Below are 18,891 nucleotides of genomic sequence, written 5' to 3' on the forward strand. Positions count from 1 at the left end.
CACTCAGACTCCTTGGGGGCTCCAGCACGTTGTCTGTAGCCCAGGGCTGCATCTCTAGTTTGTGTGTGTGTGTGTGTGTGTGTGTGTGTGTGTGTGTGTGTGTGTACTTGTGTACCACTTTGTGTTCTTGAGAAATGAAGCTATTTATTTGAATTTTTTTTTCAAATATTGACAGTAAGCACAGATCAGAGATGTTCACAAAGGCATTAGCAGATACTGATGGAGGTTTGGTTTTCCAGGCATTCAGAATATAATCTCAGAACGTGACTGAGGGGAATTTATCTTGAACACATGGGACATCACTGAACAGTGACCTTTTGGGCTAAGAATGCTGCAGCTCAGAGGGAATGTCGCGCAGTTTTATTGTTAATGATGTTGAAAGCTAAGACATGGTGTTGCTGTTTGGAAAGGGGTCGATTTTCGAAGCTGTGAAGATTAAAGACTGTCGGCCAGAAGAAAATGCTCATGCCTGAATGTATAAAGACTTTTTTTTTTTGCACTAAGTAAAATATAGACCCTACGACTTCTTAACATCACTGTAAATTAGCTTTTGGGTTTCCACAATAAAACCTTTCTTTGCTCGTGTTTAACATATGAATAAATTATGACATGAAATGGGTCATTTCTATAAGAAGGTTTCATGTGAGAGAAATGTTTGTTCTTACAATCCTGTTTAGAAGTGGCCACTCACATTGTGTACTAAGTTGCTTGGTCATGACCTGCGCCTTACAACCAATTTCCTCTTTGTTCCCACAGCTGACTCAGGTGTTAACACCTTGGCAGTGTTTATGGCCAGCAGTGGAACCACTGACGTTGCAAACCGGAACAGCCCAGCCACACCACCAAATACCCTTAACCTCCGGTCCTCCCACAATGAACTGTTAAATGCTGAAATCAAGCACTCAGATGCCAAGAACAGCACCCCCCCCAAATGCAGGAAGAAGTATGCACTGACTAACATCCAGGCGGCTATGGGGCTCTCCGATCCAGCTGCACAGCCTCTGCTGGGAAACGGCTCCGCCAACATCAAGCTGGTGAAAAATGGGGAGAACCAGCTCCGCAAGGCTGCAGAACAGGGGCAGCAGGACCCCAACAAAAACATCAGCCCCACAGCGGTCATCAACATAACTTCTGAGAAACTGGAGGTGAAAGATCTCCACCCTCCGGAGTCCTCGGGCTGTGAGATTTTGCCCTCCCAGCCTAGGAGAACTAAGAGCTTCCTCAATTACTATGCAGACCTGGAGACCTCGACCAGAGACCTAGGGCAGAATCTGGGCCCCTGCCAAGGGCTTGGGGAGGAGAAAGCCCAGCCAGGCCCAGGCCAGGCCCCTGTAGTCATTGGGAATGGTGACCCGCTGCTGCAGAAACCGAACAGACCCCAGTCTAGCCCAGAGGATGGCCAAGTAGCTACAGTGTCATCCAGCCCAGAGACCAAGAAGGACCACCCTAAAACAGGGGCCAAAACTGACTGTGCGCTCCACCGGATCCAGAACCTGGCGCCAAGTGACGAGGAATCCAGCTGGACCACCCTGTCCCAAGACAGTGCCTCGCCCAGCTCCCCAGATGACACAGGTACCCCGGGGACCAGGACAGCCCCACCTGGTACTTTTCCACTGGTGTTTTTAACCAGCGGTAGAGTACATCTCTCCCGGCTGAAAGGTGTCAGCTCCCACTAGAGGGACATGTGGGTGAACTCGGGCAGCGTGTGGAAACTATCCTTAGATTTCTCAGGCACATTGTGGGTTCATTTTGGGCCATCCGTAAGTTGTTCTGGTTCACATTTCCATAAAAAAAGTAACCACTGGTTTAAAATATGGCAAATTGTCATCTCTGGTGATTCAGCTGCTGCTGCTGGGTGAACTGCTTTTGGGGTACTGTCTCGAAACATCAGGTTTTGTTAAATAAAATAATAAAAGAAAAGTAGTTGCCAAGGGCAGGCTGCAATTTAATTCAAAGAACCCACTATTTCAAAACTCTCAGAACTTTGCTATACTCAGGCTTACAAAACCTTAAAAATGTCTAGAACGTTTAAAAGTCAGGTCTTGAAAGACATTTTGCCTGCTCAAGTAATATTTGGAAGTGAGAAAAAAAATGATACTCTCAAATGTTTTTGGACATTCATGATTTTAAGCAGTGTTGCTGATTTCGGTCGGCCAGTACTTCTGTCCGCGTCTGTAGCTTTTGTCAGGTGTGGTGGATCGTGGCAGCAATGAAAAGAGTCTTAAGAGTCAGTCACTCTTCCATTTCATGTTCTCAGAGTTCCCACTCAACCAATCAGAAAGCTGTAAGCTCTAGAGCACTCTGTGCTGAATGAATTCAATGTAAATAACATCCACACATGTGGCCCAGCATCTGCAGTAGCAGCTCTGAGTCAGGTAGACCAGATGGCACACCAGGGAGCCAGATGACATTTTCCCAAAGGTAAGGTGGAGAGAGCACAAGGAGTGAAGATTTTATAAAGAAGATGGAAAAAAAAAGGGGGCGGGGGAGAAAGTTAATTGACTTGTTCAAAATAGGAAGGAAAAAGGAGCGAAGAGCCCTGAAACCCTGTTTCTTTCAGTGTTAGGTTTCAGCAGCCTTCTGGGACTGGCTGTGGCAGTAGGAAGCCTGAGTGACTCATTTCGTCTCTTCAGTGTCTTCAGCTGGAGTCATAATTATGTTTAGCAATGTCGTCATGCCCATAGCCCTCTGTGACTTGGGAGCATTCCTGTCCTGTACCTGATGGACAGTTTCACCTGCTAGTGGTTGAATCTTTTCCAGCTGCCCCTTCAGCGTCTGGCCAGACTTAAGACCTTGTGTCTTCTATGGCTGACTCAGCCTTCCTGCTGCTCTTGCAGGCATGATGTGTTCTGGGGCAGTGAAGTTTAAATGATCTGAGGACACTGAGTGAAGAGTGGAGCCTCCGCCCCCACTCTAGCCCCTCTTCCTAGTGATGGCCACCTTTTAAGGAGGGTATTTCTTCTAGAAAACATTTTAGGCCTGTGATGATTTATAATAATTTTTTTTAAATGTATAAAAATTTTGGGACATTATTTTTAGAGATCTTGCTTCGTAGAAGTGTAAACCAATATATGTGATCACATAATGTACATGATACAAAGACCCTCCTCCACAGCCATTGTTCCCTAGCTGTGGACTCAACCAACTGTGGATTGAAAATGTTTGGGGTAAAATTACAGCTGTACTACACATTTGGACTATTTTAGTCATTGTTTCCTAGAATAGTATAATCGCTATTTGTGTAACATACACATTGCATTATTACATGAAACCTTTAATTTTGGTGTTCCTGGGGGTCCTGGAACCAATTTCCCTGAAAACACCGAGAGATAGCGGCATTTAAGAGATACATGAGGCGGGGGCAGGGGGTACCATGATGAGGATTTAAAAATCCCCACAACAATACCCACCAACTACTAGCTGTTAAAACTGGGCTGTTGATACAAAGGCTCATCATTCTGGTCTTAAAATTTTGTTTTTAAAAATTCCATGTAAGATGTTAAAAAAAGAATTCAGTTTAGACTGTTGATGCTTCACTTTTTAAAGAATGTACTTTATATGAGTATTGGAGCAGGAGCTTGGTGGTCACTTGCTTATCATACACAAGGCTCTGGGTTGAAGATCCGGCCTGCTTTTCTATATTAGTCACTTTTTAAAAATTTTTGCACATGAGTATTTATTGTAATACTCTTATTCCCAACATCTAAGTTGGAGAGCTTTAATTCGTTATAGTTTTTGTGTGTGGATTTGTGTGGGTCCATACATTTGTGTGTTTGCGTTTGAAAGCCAGAGGTCAGTGTCCGGTGTTGTCTTCTGCCACTCTCCACTGTTTAGGAAAACAAATTGCTTGTTTACATATTTGTTATTGTTTATGTGCGCACACGGGTATGTGTACCCATGTGCATGCCGAGGAGCGTGCATAGGGCCGAGAGGACAACCGGCAGGGGTCAATTCTCTCCTGCCATGCAGGTCTGGGGATTGAACTCAGATCCTCAGGCCTGACAGCAAGCATCTTTGCTTGCTGAACCATGTTTCTGGTCTTTTAATTTTTATTTGAAACAGGATCTCTTGCTGAACCTGGCCGGTCCCCACATTGGCTAGATCGGCTGTCCAGTGAGCTCCGGGAATCTGCCTGCTCCTCGCCCCAGTGTGCCATTGTACCCAGCTTTGTACGTGGATTATGGGGATCTGAACTTAGATCTTTGTACTCACACAACAAATGCTTTCCCCGCCGAGAGTCTCCCCAGGTCGCACTTCAGTCTCTTCTATCTTATATGCTGTGCTATCGTGGAGAAGCTCAGTAACATATTTTAAAGGTTTCCTCATCCATGAGTGATTAACATAATCTGCCTCTGTGTATTGACTGTGAGTGTCAGTCAAGGAGGGAAACAGAAAGGCTGGAGAGCTGGCTGAGTAGTGATGGTTCCTCCGGAGGACCCAGATTCAGTCCCCAGCACCTAGGTAGAAACTCACAACTGTCTGTAACACCAATTGACCCGATGCCCTTTCCTGGCTGGCCTCCATGGGCACTGCATACACATATGCACAGATATAGATGCAGGCAAAACACCTGTTACATAAAAAATAAAGGTAAATAACATTTTTTAAAGAACTACAACCCAAACTTGAGCTTTCGTTCAAAACGGGCACTTTGGACGCTGCCACCCACTTTGCTTGGCAGGCTCCAGTGTCTGTGGTCTACCCTAATTTTCAGAACCCTAATCTTAAAACTGCCTCAGAGCTGGTTTGTGGGCCCCTCCTGAAACGGGCGCTCTCTCTCTCTTTTCACTGAGAGCTTTCAGGAGTGAGCCTGATACCCTGAAATAAAGAGAGTGACTCTTGGGTGTCTGTGTCAGTCCAGCTGAGCAGCGTTGCTAGTGTTAAAGCCGTCACAGCGCCACTGAATGAAGACTCAGGTGTGTCTCTTGAAAAGGCAAAATTAGTATTTATGGTTTTTCCAGTCTGTTTACCGAAGATGATCGTGATCAGCATGAATACTACCTGCTGAAAGAAAGCAGAAAGGGATAGTGAATATTCCTAAGACATTGGCATGCAGCACTGGGCTCTGTGTAAAAAGTGTGCCTTGGCATGCCAGTTTGTTTTGTATTAAGTAAGCAGGCACCATGTCGGGTGTCTTTTATGACTAAGTCATGAGATAATTGTCATTGGATTTCGAGCTGTGCTTTGGTGAGTCCAGGAAAAGTAGAGCAGACTCTCGTGTACCTTAGGGCATCCTTTCTGAATTAGAGCGTACCACTTATACAATAAAATGCATTACCTAGTCCCGGGACTGACCACTCTGTATTTCCCTTTCTTTCTGAATTGTCCCTTCCAGCTTTGCAGTGACATTTTTGCCCGATCAGTCATGTGTGCAGTATGCTGCTCCCTTCTCCTGTGTCGTTTGTTCTTTGAGAAAACAAGAGGCTGTTTACAAAAAGGAAACCGATCTGTGACAGGGCTTTCAAGGGGCTTTGGGAAAATTACTGTGCCTTGACCTTGGTTTTGAAACAAAGGGTTGCACTGTCTTCACCTTTGAAAGTGAGGACTTTGGATCTAGTTAGAATTCTGTCATAGCTCTGGCGCCCTAGGTGGCTCCAGGTAGACAGGATGACTCAGATAAATACATGCTGCTCAGACCCTGTATCGTCTCTCTGTAAACTTGGTGCCCTATGATGGGGTTCCTCATTTGGACTCTTACACGGACTTGTAATGTAAGATTTATTTGAACCTCGCAGAGCTGGAAGCTATAGAGTATGGCTGTCCATTTCTGTCCCCCTCCAACTCCACTCCCCAACCCCCCATCAAACTGCATGAGCCAAGCAGCTGTCTCTACTGCTGAACTATCCCCACAGCCTGAGATGCAGCTTACATAATAGCTGGTTAATTTAAACTCACTGCTAAGGTGCGCAAAGGCAGGATCCCACACTGAGCTAGCGGGGCCCAGAGAGTATGGCTGCGGTTGCAGTGCCCCATTAGCTTGTAGAGAGCCTGGGCTCCAGAGTCGGCTGAAGAGCCCTGTCCAGGTTGCCATGTGCAAGGCTGTTGTGTGGGGCGACCACGACTTTGGCATAGACTTTCTGTTAAAGCTGAAAAGGGGGCATCCAGAAAGAGGTCGTGGCCTAGTGCGCAGCACAGACGGGGCTTACTAAATAAAAATGCTATTATTAATGATCTTCATTGGTGCAGTGGTGTGATATAAAAGTTATACTTATTTTTCAAGTGTTTGTTCAATTTTTATTTATGTGTATATGTTTCTGTGGAGAGACATGTGTGTGGGGAGGGCAGGGAGGATGCCCATGGAGGCCAGAGCAGGATATTGGATACCCTGGAGTTGTGAGCTGCCTGACATGGATGCTGGAAACTGAACTCTTTCTTGTCATTGGCAAGAGCAACAAACACTCTTAACCACTGGGCTTTAGCCTGCAAAAGTTTACTTTTTAACTATGAACTGCCTGCATATTGAGCTGATTTTAGTTAAGATTTTGTAAGCCTGATGGACAAGGACCACACCCTGGTCTGTACATTGTCAGTACCTGAAATCCAGGCACGCTGGGTAAATAAGTCACGATTAGTTGAATAAAAATGGAGGTCATCTACATATCCCCAAATAACCCTCATGTGTTGAATGGGACATTTGATGTTATATTTAATCAATATCTGATTCAGGTATAGTCTCTGTATTTTGTAATTTAAGTGATCATCCTGCCTCATACTCAACGATACTGAATGACTGCGATTATCAGGAAAGCTTCTCAAACATAGGGAACTGCTGGCATTTCAAGCCAGGTCTTTGGACACAGCATTTGGAGCATCCACTGACCCACAGTCATGGGATTTAGGCATGTAGAATAGAGCCCCAGAGCTGAGTGCCCTGATTTTATCCCATTCACTGTTTGTATGGTAGTCATTGAAAGAACCCAGAAAATGGAAATGATGTTGGCAGATAGATTTGGGTCAGATGCTGTGTATTTGATATACATTCTCTGTATACCAACCCCAGATAGCTCCAAATGTGTAACCGTGCTCTGCCCATGCTTTGCTGCCCAAATCTAAAGTTGCCTCTTAGACTCAGAACTCTATGGAAGTTTCTCCAGCTCTCCATGATGCATGCATGCATGAGAACCTTCCAGTGTTGTCCATGATACCCATCTGGTTAGACAGATGGGACTGGCTCATGTTAGTTGCGCATGCTCTCTGATGTTTGCTCCATGCATGCCTCCACAGAACAAGTGAGCACCACTGTGTATAAGAAGTGCTGAGAGCACTTGGAAAGGATTCTTACTCGTGGGAGGCTGCAGGGAGGCTGCCCTGGGATGGGTAACTTAGTCGACCACATCCTTCCTCTCAGAACGGATAGGTCTGTCAGTCAGATGAATCCCTGCCAAGGACGGAGCCACTTGGCCTTCACCTTTTACCTGGACCTGCAGTTAATCCTGTCCTGGGCCAAAGTGGAAGTCATTTGTGTGCATAGTTTTTGGTTTGTCACTGGGAATAGTCAGATGGAGGCTAACGCCAGGCACAGATCTCATCTGTTAACAGGGCCACCCACACCGAAAAGTGTCTAAGCTGTGGATAAGTACAGGGCTCTCAAACTTTTAAAATTTCAACTAAATGTTCATCATATCTCAGATGGCTTTTTAGTACTTCAATCATAGTTTTCCCTTTTTCTTAAATTCCCAGAGTATTTTCAGCTTGTTTGCCCCACTGTGCTAACTGAATTCCCTCAGATGCTTGCTGTGATTCAATAGGCGTCTGGGTATGTCTTTTCAGTTGAGAGCCCCGTGATGTGGCAGGAGGAACTCGGGAAGGGAGATAGATGTTTCCAGAATAGTCAAGCACATTGTAATCTGGGGTAGATCATGTTTTCTGAATTAGGTTTTATTACCTTTGGGGTAAAATGAATGAAAATATTTCTTATCTTACCTCATAAGATTAAGGAAGAAAATTTTGCCCAATTTAGTCTTTGAAATGTTTAGGCCAAAAATACATTTCAGGCAGATGTGGTGGAACACACTTTTAATTCTAGCTTCCAGGCGTCAAAAGCGGGCATATGTCTGTGAGTTTCAGACCAGCCTCTGAGTTTCAGGCCAGCCACAAACACATAATGAGGCCTTCTAAGAGAGGGAGTGTGTGTGTGTGTGTGTGTGTGTGTGTGTGTGTGTGTGTGTGTTAATGAATGTTTCAGATGATATCAGGTTACCTGCTATTGTAAAGTGTGCTAGGTACTTCAGGAAGCAGAAAGATTAACTCTCTGGATTAACTTCTAGCTGTGTTTTCTGCAGCCTCTCTTCCTGTATTCCTCATGTACCCTGAGACTCTTTAGAAATAAAGGCAACTCCAGGCTGTGCTCTATAAACAGTCCTGTAGAAAATACTGGGTTAGGAGCTGGAGGGGTGGCTCAGTGGTCAAGAACACTTGCTGTTCTTGCAGAGGACCTGGGTTTAGTTCCCAGCAGCTCATCCCTATCCAGTTCCAGGGGACCAATGTTTTTCTGGCCTCAGTTGATTGTAGTTGTGGATATAATATGCAAAAATGCAAGTATATACATAGCCACACACATAGGAATAATACTAAAATAAATCTTTTAAAAAGAAAGTATTGATTTAGATACTAGTACTTTCACTGAGAGATTTTATGTTTTAAAAAACAAACAAACAAACAAAGGCCTCTTGCTTCTTGTAATTTCAGAAATCTCAAAACCCAGCATCCAAATAGCAGAGACAAGAACTTTTTTGGGCTAGGGCCCTCCCTCTTCATTATTAAGGCAACCGTCAGGCTATGGGTCCTCTGCTCCTGCTGATAATGGTCTCAGCGGCCATGCACACATGCAGTACCATAGTAGAAAGAAGCAGGCTAAGGCTGATCTTTGCTGCTGCAGCTGCATACAAGTGTGTGACATTGTAGCAGCGTCCTTAGATTGCGATGCCTCTCTTAATCATAGGCAACTAAGCCCCAGCCCCAGGCCTTCTGGGGGATTGTAAAGTGTGACATTAACCATAAGCATAACACGCTTGCATTTTCCAAAGCCATCTTCAGATGATTTCTCAGGGCTCCCCATCTATGACTCTGGTTAGAGGAGGGTAACCTTTAGCCTTTGAAAGCTAGGATGTGGGTGGTGCGCTCACATCCAGTGCCCTAAGGCTGACTCAGCTAACATACACCCAGATTGTCCTTGTTATTATATGGGTGGTTACCAATTATCTCCCTCCTGGGGTTTGTTTGTTTGTTTGGTGCCCTGGGCTTTGTGCATGCATAGCATGAGCCCTGCCTGAACTCCACCCCAGAACCCAAACCATATAATTTAGGTACTGGACATTCCTATTAGAACCTTTGAATGAAAAATGATGAACCAAGCTTCTTGTCCAAACATGACTGGCAAGCCGTCGACTAATTTGACTGTTAGGAAATGTTATGTGGGCATAAGTGAGAGAATGAGATCACTCTCGGGGCTGTTTGGTACCTGGAAGGAGAGTGGAACGTGCCCGTGTGTAAGCTCCCGTTGCGTTCCTTTGGTTTAGCTTGCTGTCAGTTCCCCGTGAGTATGATGGGTTGGGATCTTCTGAAGGATTTTCCCTAGTGTCCTTGAGGGGCATTGTTGATGTTTTTCTCCCTTGGTGTTATTTGGCAAATTCTTCGTAGAGAACCGTACTGACCTTGTACATCATGAATATCTATCCTCCAAACTATCAGTTGCTTGTTTGGGAAATTGATTTTGGTCTGTCATTGATTACCAAGATAGTGTATGCCTCTGACTATATAAGATCCCTGACACATGAAAGCCAATTTAATCACTAGTAGATATAAAAAGTATTATTAATAGAACCTTTCTCAGAATGTTCTAAAAGAAAACATGCCCCCCCCCTTTTTTTTAATGTGGAACTGTTCGGAATTAAAATCCAAGATGGTTCCCAACTTCCAGTCATTGGGAACAGACTGGTTTGAGATATACAGGAAGTTAAAGGGCTGGATGCGGTCACATCTTTGTGATAGAAGCTTCTAGACATGCTTGCCAGTGCCGCTCTAAGGCTCCAGCCCCTGCTCTGCTCTGCTTAGGGGGAACTTCCCACCATCTTCTCTATGTATCGCTGGCTCAGTATGGAAAGGACGATGACATGGGGTGTTCTCACTTCCCTCTGTCCCCAGAACGGACAGCAACCTCTCAGGGGTTCAGAGTGGCTTTCACCTTTTAGTTGCTCTCCTGTCCCTCTGTTGCCTGTCTGTCTTTTTCCATGTACTGTGGAACAGGGCCAAAGTCAGAGAATGAGCTCTGTGTGTAATAATTTGGAGAGAAGCATTTTCACCTTGGGTTCCTTGTCTCTTTAATGGATGGTATTAAATTGGCAATAAAGGAAGGAAGGCAGCAAGGAAGGAAGGAAAGAAAGAAAGAAAGAGTAAATAAATATTTCTGTAGTAATTTTAGTAAGGATGGTAAGAAGCCATGATTTGTCATGTGTTTTTAGGTCGTGTGTGCCTACAGGGTTCAGAATAGGCACAGAGCTGAGCTTTAGGGCTCTGCATGGACTCGGGATCAAGTCTTCCCTCCAGAGAGCTCACCCGAGCCTTCTCTAGAATCCTCTCCCATTGCCCCCATACTTGTAAGGCATCTGCTGCTTACTAAGTTCGTTCGGGGTCAGACCTGCCTCAGTGCTGTGCTGTCACCTCTCTCTCTCTCTCTCTCTCTCTCTCTCTCTCTCTCTCTCTCTCTCACACACACACACACACACACACACACACACACACACACACCTGACACTCAAGTGTTTCTTAACTCTAAAATAAAAATGATCATAGTAGTAGCCCCACCTATAAGATTGTCTGCAGCCCCGAGGCACAACTTGGAGTCTCCAGAGAGTGTTTTCGCTGAGTTGCCAGAGAGCTCACCTGGTGAAGCCTGATAGCCCATGCTCAATCTCTGGGAGCCACACGGTGGAAGAAGGGAACCAGCTCCTACCAACTGTCCTCCGATGCCGCATGCGCTCCTTGGAACAGATGCACGTGCACACGTGTGCACAGAGTTATACACACTAGTGCATGTCATTAAAAGTGTTTAAATAGAAAGCATTTCCAGAAGATATTGATTGTCACGGTAATTATTTATGCTATGAAATGGAAAATTTTTTATCAGAATCTAGATTACATTTATTTTATTTTATTTTTTAAGTTTATTAGCATATGTTCATTATATACTAGCTAATATGGTTCATTTGGAACATTTTTCACATGTATGTAATTTGATCATATTCACCTTCAAATACCCTCTCATTCCTTTTTGTTTGTTTGTTTGTTATGACAAAGCTGAGTACTGAACCGAAGGTGTCCCTTTTCAGGCAAGGTGGCCCGGCTGCTTTGTTACATCCACAGTTCTGTTTTTGTTTTTTTTTTTTTAACCTTTTAATCCCTGGGAATGAGTTTATATAATTATACTTATTTGGATGAATGATTAGCACAATGAATACACTGTTATTTCATACTAAAAATAAAAATACTAGCCAATTCATGGCAATTAGTTAGCTTCTGAGATGTTCACATCAGTTGCATAAGGGAGATGCATAAACCCTTGCTTCTCAGCCTTGAACTACCTACATTACAAAAATCTGCCTGCCTTTGCCCCCTGAGTGCTGGGATTAAAGGTTCGCGTCCTGCGGCCTCGCTAGCAATTGCATTTTTAATGAGTACTGGGTTGATACTGATACTTTGTTCAACCCACACTTGAGAACAAGACTGCTATCACAATTTTTGAGCCAAATTTGAAACAAGCCTTAATTAAATACTGGCCAGGATGGCCAGGTCCATTCCCAGGTTCCCAGAAAGTGGCCACTAGTCACATCTTGCAGAGGCCTGTAAAGCAAACTCTAAGTATTTCCTATTAGGGCCAAGGTGGCAAACACGTATCCTGGGGTGCTCCCCACCTGTGTACACACCTCCCACTTACATGCAATCAAGCACATCTGGTACAGTTGGGTCAAACAAACTTGTTTAGGGGAGTGAAAACTTGTGGTTCATTATCTCTCAAGAACTACAGCCCCCAGCATTCCAGGGAAGTTGTCTATCCTTGGGCAAGTGGGGCCTACAGGTTACCTTTGGCCCTTACCGCCTTGGCAAGTGGCGAGGCAGGTCTATAAGCCACAGCAGAAAGGGTCCTGCTTGCTTTGTTTCTAGCACCTAGAATTAAGAGTGCCTGATATATGCCTGTATTCAAAATACAGTTTGGGAAAAATACACTCACCTCAAAATATAAAGAGTGTTAGATTTGGCTCAAGCAATAAATAAATAGAGCGGAAAATGATCGTGATGTTCCAGATAAATAATTACTTACCGGATTCATGTTAAAGAAAGAAAAGAATTGAATAGAAGCGGGGTTTAGGAAAGAAAAATAGTTAAAATGGTCAACAGATAGGTAGAGATCAAATTGAAGAATATTAATGCTTTTTTTTTCAATTTTAGAGAGATGTTTAAAGATTCATGGGTACTGGAGAGGGGAGGATACGGAGAAGGAGACAAATAGGGAGCGCAAGAGCTAGAGAGAGCTAGCAGGAGCAGGAGAGGGTGCCCCAAGCCATTTGAGCTAGGCATGAAGGTCAGCCAGGCAGCCAGCATTCAACTGCAATGCAAAGGGGGAGGGGAACCTTCAAAGAAAGGGTCAAGAAGCCCAGAAAGCCAGGAAAGGTATGTTTAGCTCCACCCAGCACCTGAAAGAGGGGGACAGAGAAGAGAGAAGGAAATCTACATCTTCTGCATCAGGACACAGCACTGCCAGCAGACCCAGCGGAACCTCATGGTTGCTTGTCGGGGCTGCCGGAATGATCATGCTTAGCTGGGAAGTTAGTCTTGGAGATCCCAGTATATTCTTAAGGTTGGTTTATGTAAGTTCTATCCACCACTATTGTGTTAGGAATTAAGATTGGTATTTATAGCGGTCGTTAGAAAGGTCAGAAAGCCACCAATGTCAATGTCACGAATTAATTTTTATGGAAATCAATTTTTGAAATTCAGTAAAAGAGATTTTTTTTTTGTTTTTGAATTTTAATGTTTGGCATACTTGAAAGCAACTCAGGTCTTCTCTCTGCTTCTACCATCCTGCCCTTTAGAGAACTGGTTAGATAGAGACGTGTGCTGTCATCCCGCACCCTCCTGCCCTGGGACTGGTTCTGGCCAAGGGCCTTGGCTTGGTGTCCCTGTGCTTTGTCACACAGCTACTTCGCAGTCTTCTACTTTCAGTCTATCTTGATAAACAATTTCAGGAGACGTACATGAAGACAGTCCCTCCTCTCGTGTATCTAAATAGGTAGAACAGAAGACTATCCTGGAAGCCCTTCAGGTCACTGTGGATGATACTGTACATTAAAGTGACATGGCAGTTCCACAGCAAACAGAACTCCCTGGAACTGGACCTACAGATGATTGTATGTGTCCATGTTGGTGCTGGGAACCAAACCCAGGTCCTCTGCAAGAGCAGCCCTTGCTTTTAACCACTGGGCCATCTCCGTGGCCACTGTCCATACATAATTTTGTGATATGTTGGTTATTTGGAACATTGGCATTGTGAGTTATGGAGATCCTCAGTTGTTGGCATATTTCATTATGCCATGTGAAGAATAACTCATGTGGTCACCTACCATCTCCACAGAAAGTCCTCATTGGGAAGCCAAGCACACAATCACAGATACAAGTCTTTCCTAAATCCAGGAAGCTTGCATTTTGTCACTGACAACAAATAGACCCCCGTTGTCTTCCTTGATGGCAGGGACACCATGTGCAGTGTTTAAAAAATGTGTGCCCAGTCACCACCTCGGAACAGCTGTAGATTTTGGCTATCAGTTTCTCTGTCAACTAGAAGAGGCGCTTTCTGAAAAGGCCAGGAGGCCATTGCACAACTTAGTCACAGGTTCTCTATGTACCTTCATTAAAAAGACCTGCTCTTGAGGGTTGAGATTCAATGACAATTTACAAGTGTGTCTGTTTTCTCAATGGCTCTCTCACTGGGAGTGTGTGGCACTGGGGGGCCCAGTAGCTACTAGTATGGTTTGTGCCATGTCTTGCTGTGTGCTGAGACACCCCAAAATTACCATTTTTGTGCCCCATCATTTAGTTGTCAACACATGAAAAAGCTATAAAAAGTTTTAGTATTATAAAAATAGCCTCAGTCTTAATAGGCTCCCTGAACTCCTTTTGGGGGGCTTCAGCTCTGGGTCTGAGAATCAAAGCTCCCAGCAATCTGTTTGCAGAGGAGAGTCTGCAGGGTTCTAATTGTGAGAAAGCTGGTTAATAGGTTAGTAGGTACATGGGAACCAGATCAGCCATGCTGATGCTACACCGAACTCACCTTTTTGAGTGTTTGTGAAAAAGGTGCCCATTTTGTTGGTTTCTTTGATGTTATGATGTGAAGAATCAAACCCAGAGCAAGCTAGGCCAGAGCTCTGCCATGGAGCTGCATCCTGGCCCTCAGGTACCATTTGTAAGATGTGACTGGCATTGATGAATAAGCTACTGGGGCTAGGGAGGCAGGGAGCTGATGAAAGTTGACGGTAATCCCATGGAGGCCGTAAGGACTGTCTGCTAAAACGAATGGAGAGTGTCTTTATTGGACGAAAGGACAAGTGTGTAGGGCCTGGTGATCGGCTGCAGAATGGATGGAGAGAGGTGAATCAAAGGTGTCTGTTTGCAAGGGTCTCTTGCTTTCTCTTTCTTCAAATATTGTTTTCATAAACCCATAAATTTATACCTTCCTGGACTGAGTCCCCGAGTCTTTACTTTGCTTCAAGATGGAGAAGACACACCATACAGTTGGGAGTACAGCAGCAAGAAACCCCTCTGTTAATGGTGGAGTCACTTGAGGTGACATATGCCATGGTTTAATTTGTCTTCCTTGGCCCGTGTGTGCACACTTGGGCCTGCTCTCTATTTCCTGTCTGAAGGCATGTTTGGTCTGGACGCCATCTGGGAGAAGCTTTTCCTCCATGAACTTCTTGCAGCTTTTAAGAGCCTTTTGAAAGTCTGAAAGATCTGAGACAGTAGTGTGTGGGGATGCTGAGCCAACCTGCGCTCCCTCCCTCCCTCCCTCCCTCCCTCCCTCCCTCCCTCCCTCTCACCCAGCAGTTATGGCTCAAGCGCCTTTCCTTTGGCACTGTCACACAGAAAAGGGGACTCTTTTCTCGGCCTGCCCATGTGATGTAACTAGAGGTAGAGATGTGAAGTGTCGACTTTAGGCTAAGTATTTTATGAAACATTTTTAGAGTTGGATAACTATATGTATTTCTTGGGTCATGAGAGGAAAATGTGCTTCTTATTCTGTCAACTTTCCAACCTTATAAAGTGGGCAAAAAAATATGTTGCTTAGGTGATCTGGGTCTTTGCAACGTTATTAAGCATCGTTAAGCCCGAGTTTCCTCATTAAAAAAAGTTTATTTTTTATCTATCTATCATCTATCTATCTGTCTTTGTGTGTGTGTACATACATGTGTATGTGTTTTGAAGATACACAGCAAGTTCTTTCACCCACTGACCCATCGTCTCCCCAGACCAGTTGCCTATTTCCAAGTTCATATTTCTCAGATAGTTACTGTGGTGATTGATGAGCTTACAATATGTGAAAATAAAAGAACCAAAATAAACGTAAAGTGTGTCTTATAGATGGATACGTAATACAGGCCTAGTTGTGACAGGAACTAGTGGTCTTTGCTCTCCTCCCTTGATTTAGTGATGTTCACTGGGAGCTCCTTTGACTTAGGGTTGACTCTTAACCCTACAAACCAACAGACTGGACCTTGCACTAAGGAAAATGTTATGGCTCCCGGTCTAAGGGCCTGGTGACCACTAATTTGGCAGGCAGGGTACCAACTTCACAGCAGATGATGGGTCATCAGCAAACAGTGTGTGGTCACCATTGGCCGTGGGTTCAGCCACACCAGTAGCTCTGAACCTGAGAGTATGCTATAACCATGGAAAGAGTTAAAAGAATATTTGTTGTCTTGGGTCTCCCACAGCCTCTGTTTGGTCTGGTATGGCAGCAGTGTTTGCTAAAGCTCTCCACACCTTTCCATTGTGGGGCCCAGGTTGTGAACCGCTGAGCGCCCTGTCAGAAATTCCCTTCCTTTATTCGTACACCCAGTTTTGACCGTCTACTCTATATGGGGCTGCTTATAAATAAGATGGTGTTTAGCCCTCACCATAGCCTACCTGCAGAAAGAGCTTCCTTCAAAATGAACTTTCAAAAAGATAAAGCCAGTAAGGCTTCGCTGTCAAGTGGGCAAAAGAGATGAGGACCCAGATAAAGGTTTGTCCTCATCAGAGTCTGCGTCCCATCCCATGCCCCTTCCTTTGTAGTTCTGAGAGTTTGGTGGACCGAACTGTGATAACAGCAGCTAAGGGAAGATCTGTGTGTTTCTGGAATGCTAAACCCAGGATTCCCAAGTCCGTCCTTGGGACCCTCGTGGGACAGCATAGTTGACCATTTTGCATGATTTTTTTCTCTTTCTCATACTTCCTCTTCCTCCTCTCGCATCTTTTTTTCCTTTCCCAATTTATTTAGATAGTCCACCGAAGACCCTGCTGAGACCCAGACTCCCTTTTCTGGGAGCCTCAATGGTAGTGCTATTAGATTCCTGATATTTAATCTCCCAGCTCAGCACCTGGAGCAGGCACTCCCCCCAACCCTATCCCCCATCCCTCTCTCTGTTCTGTTGAAGCTGTGCTGACAGACCTGAACTCGGCATAGCAAGAGAGCACAGTTCAGCAGGTTATAGAATAGTCTGTACCATGTACACATGTCTGTCGGTCTCTATGAATTGTTTATTGGAGTGCAGTAGAGAATAAATACTCAAACAAATTAATGAAGTAAATATATAGCTAGTTTGAAAACCTGGTGCCTTTGAGGAAAGGTGGACCTTCTGTTGTCCTCAAGGGAAGTTAAAACTCTTGCCTTTTATTGATTTCCACTGAGCTCATCTGAACATTGTTTTTCTAAAAAGCTAAGTGATGATGGAGAGACCTTAATTTTTGGAAGCATAGTGGTTTTTTTGTTTTGTTTTATGCAGAGATTTGGATTTTGCTTCTGGGAAATGAACTGTGGCTTTGGAGGCGTCCACCCTGAAAGGAGCCTTCTTGTCCACTCCAGTGTGCTTCAGCAGTGGGGGAAACACACACACACATTCCCTGAGCTGTCCTTGCCTGGCCTTCTGCCAGAGACTCCTGAAAAGTACCAAGGAGGCAAGGCATTATGGGATGGCTGCCCCTTTTGAGAGTCCAGGTCAAGTAGCAATGATTACCTGCCTGTTAATGCTGCCCTTGAGTAAACAAAGTAGAAGTTGACAGGGTACACTGTCTCTACCCTACCTACCTCACCAAGAAGTCACTGTGTGAACACTGCAAAGTTCAGGGGGTAAAGAAAGACTTTGGTGGCAGAAGAAAATGTCTCATTTTTTTTTTAATGTTTATTTCAAGGCTGTGTGTAGCCCTAGCTGTCGTGGAACTTGCTCTGTCGACCAGGCTGGCCTCAAACCCCGCCTCCCATTACCTCCGCAGTGCTGGGATTAAAGCCGTGCACCAGCGGCACCAGTTGCATGCCAACTCTTTACAAGTCCCTGACATTTCAAAGTGAAAGAATTATTTGTTGGGAAGAATTGATATTTAATTCATTTGAACTTAGCACAGTGTGTATCAAAGTGTCGTGGGCTAAGACATCTTGGGTCAAATCTGGTTCTGAGCTGTTGACATTATACGTGTGGCCCTGATTTGGTTTTGGAGTCTTGTGTCAGAGTTAGCTTTAAATTCTAGGGATGGAGTCACTCAGTCCTGCTGACCGTCGCTCCTTGCCCACCATATGAACACTCAGTTCACACCTGTTACTCCATTTGGTTCTCAAAACAGTCTTGCATAGAATTACTCATATTCTTCATAGAAAGAAACTGAGGTTTAGAGACACTGGTCTTACCTGATGGACACTGGTGTTTGGAAGTAAAATCTCATTGGAAAGCTGTGGGAGAGGACAGAGTCTTAGCATTTGAAGAGACCTTGGGTTTTTATCAAATCTCTCGAGGCAGGGTGTCTGTCCAACTCCCTTCTATTGTGTTATAAAGCAATGGTCATGTGGTACATGCTTAGGATGAAAACACTGGGTCCTTAGATAGATGGAGACGCTGGGTTCTTAGATGGAAAAGCTGGATCCTTAGACAGATGGAGACGCTGGGTTCTTAAAGCTCGGTGGTGGACAGAATGCATCTAGAAGAGCTCTAGAAGCAGGGTGGACACAGAATGCAGCTAGAAGAGCTCTAGAAGCAGGGTGGACACAGAATGCAGCTAGAAGAGCTCTAGAAGCAGGGTGGACACAGAATGCAGCTAGAAGAGCTCTAGAAGCAGGGTGGACACAGAATGCAGCTAGAAGAGCTCTAGAAGCAGGGTGGACACAGAATGCAGCTAGAAGAGCTCTAGAAGCAGGGTAGACGCGAACACGATGGTCTCCATCTACATTCCAAAGCTCTCCTACTTTTTCCATTTTGCAGTCTTCAGCCCAGAGCATTATGGGAAGTGTCATGGCCTACTTAAAGAGAATTGGGCAAGAAGAGACTGTACAGCCCTTCATTTTGTGGAGAAAATGCTCTGTAATTTTAATACATTTCAAAGGGTTAGTTATTGGATTGAAATGTCAGATTTTTTAACAAGTCTTCTGAAATATTAAATAAACCTTCATAGATCCGTTAGGGCACAAATCAATACCCACAGAGAACAAGCCTCGTTGAAATAAAGAGCTGGTTCGGCATGATTTGTTGCCAGACCATCACAGAGTCCTGCTGGTGGTTTTGTAACTTCAGGTTAAAAATACGCTAAACTAAAGAAACAAATATTCTATAGTTATATTACCCAAATTGTACTGCATGTCTTCCTCAGCTCCAGCTC

General features: G+C 44.5%; 1 protein-coding gene across 13 annotated transcripts in view; it reads left to right on the top strand.

The window, feature by feature from the left end:
• The window catches only part of Apbb2 (amyloid beta precursor protein binding family B member 2), a 323,327-nt gene that overhangs the window by 172,463 nt on the left and 131,973 nt on the right, over positions 1-18,891 (top strand). For all 13 annotated transcript variants that reach the window (XM_041671183.1, XM_041671186.1, XM_041671184.1 and 10 more), the window contains exon 5: positions 757-1,572. In XM_041671183.1, the coding sequence (XP_041527117.1) occupies positions 757-1,572 (816 nt within the window). The remainder of the gene's footprint in view (positions 1-756; positions 1,573-18,891) is intronic.

The sequence above is a fragment of the Microtus oregoni genome, unplaced genomic scaffold (assembly GCF_018167655.1).
Source record: "Microtus oregoni isolate MIOR12 unplaced genomic scaffold, Mior012 000021F_ref0000039, whole genome shotgun sequence".
NCBI lineage: Eukaryota > Metazoa > Chordata > Mammalia > Rodentia > Cricetidae > Microtus > Microtus oregoni.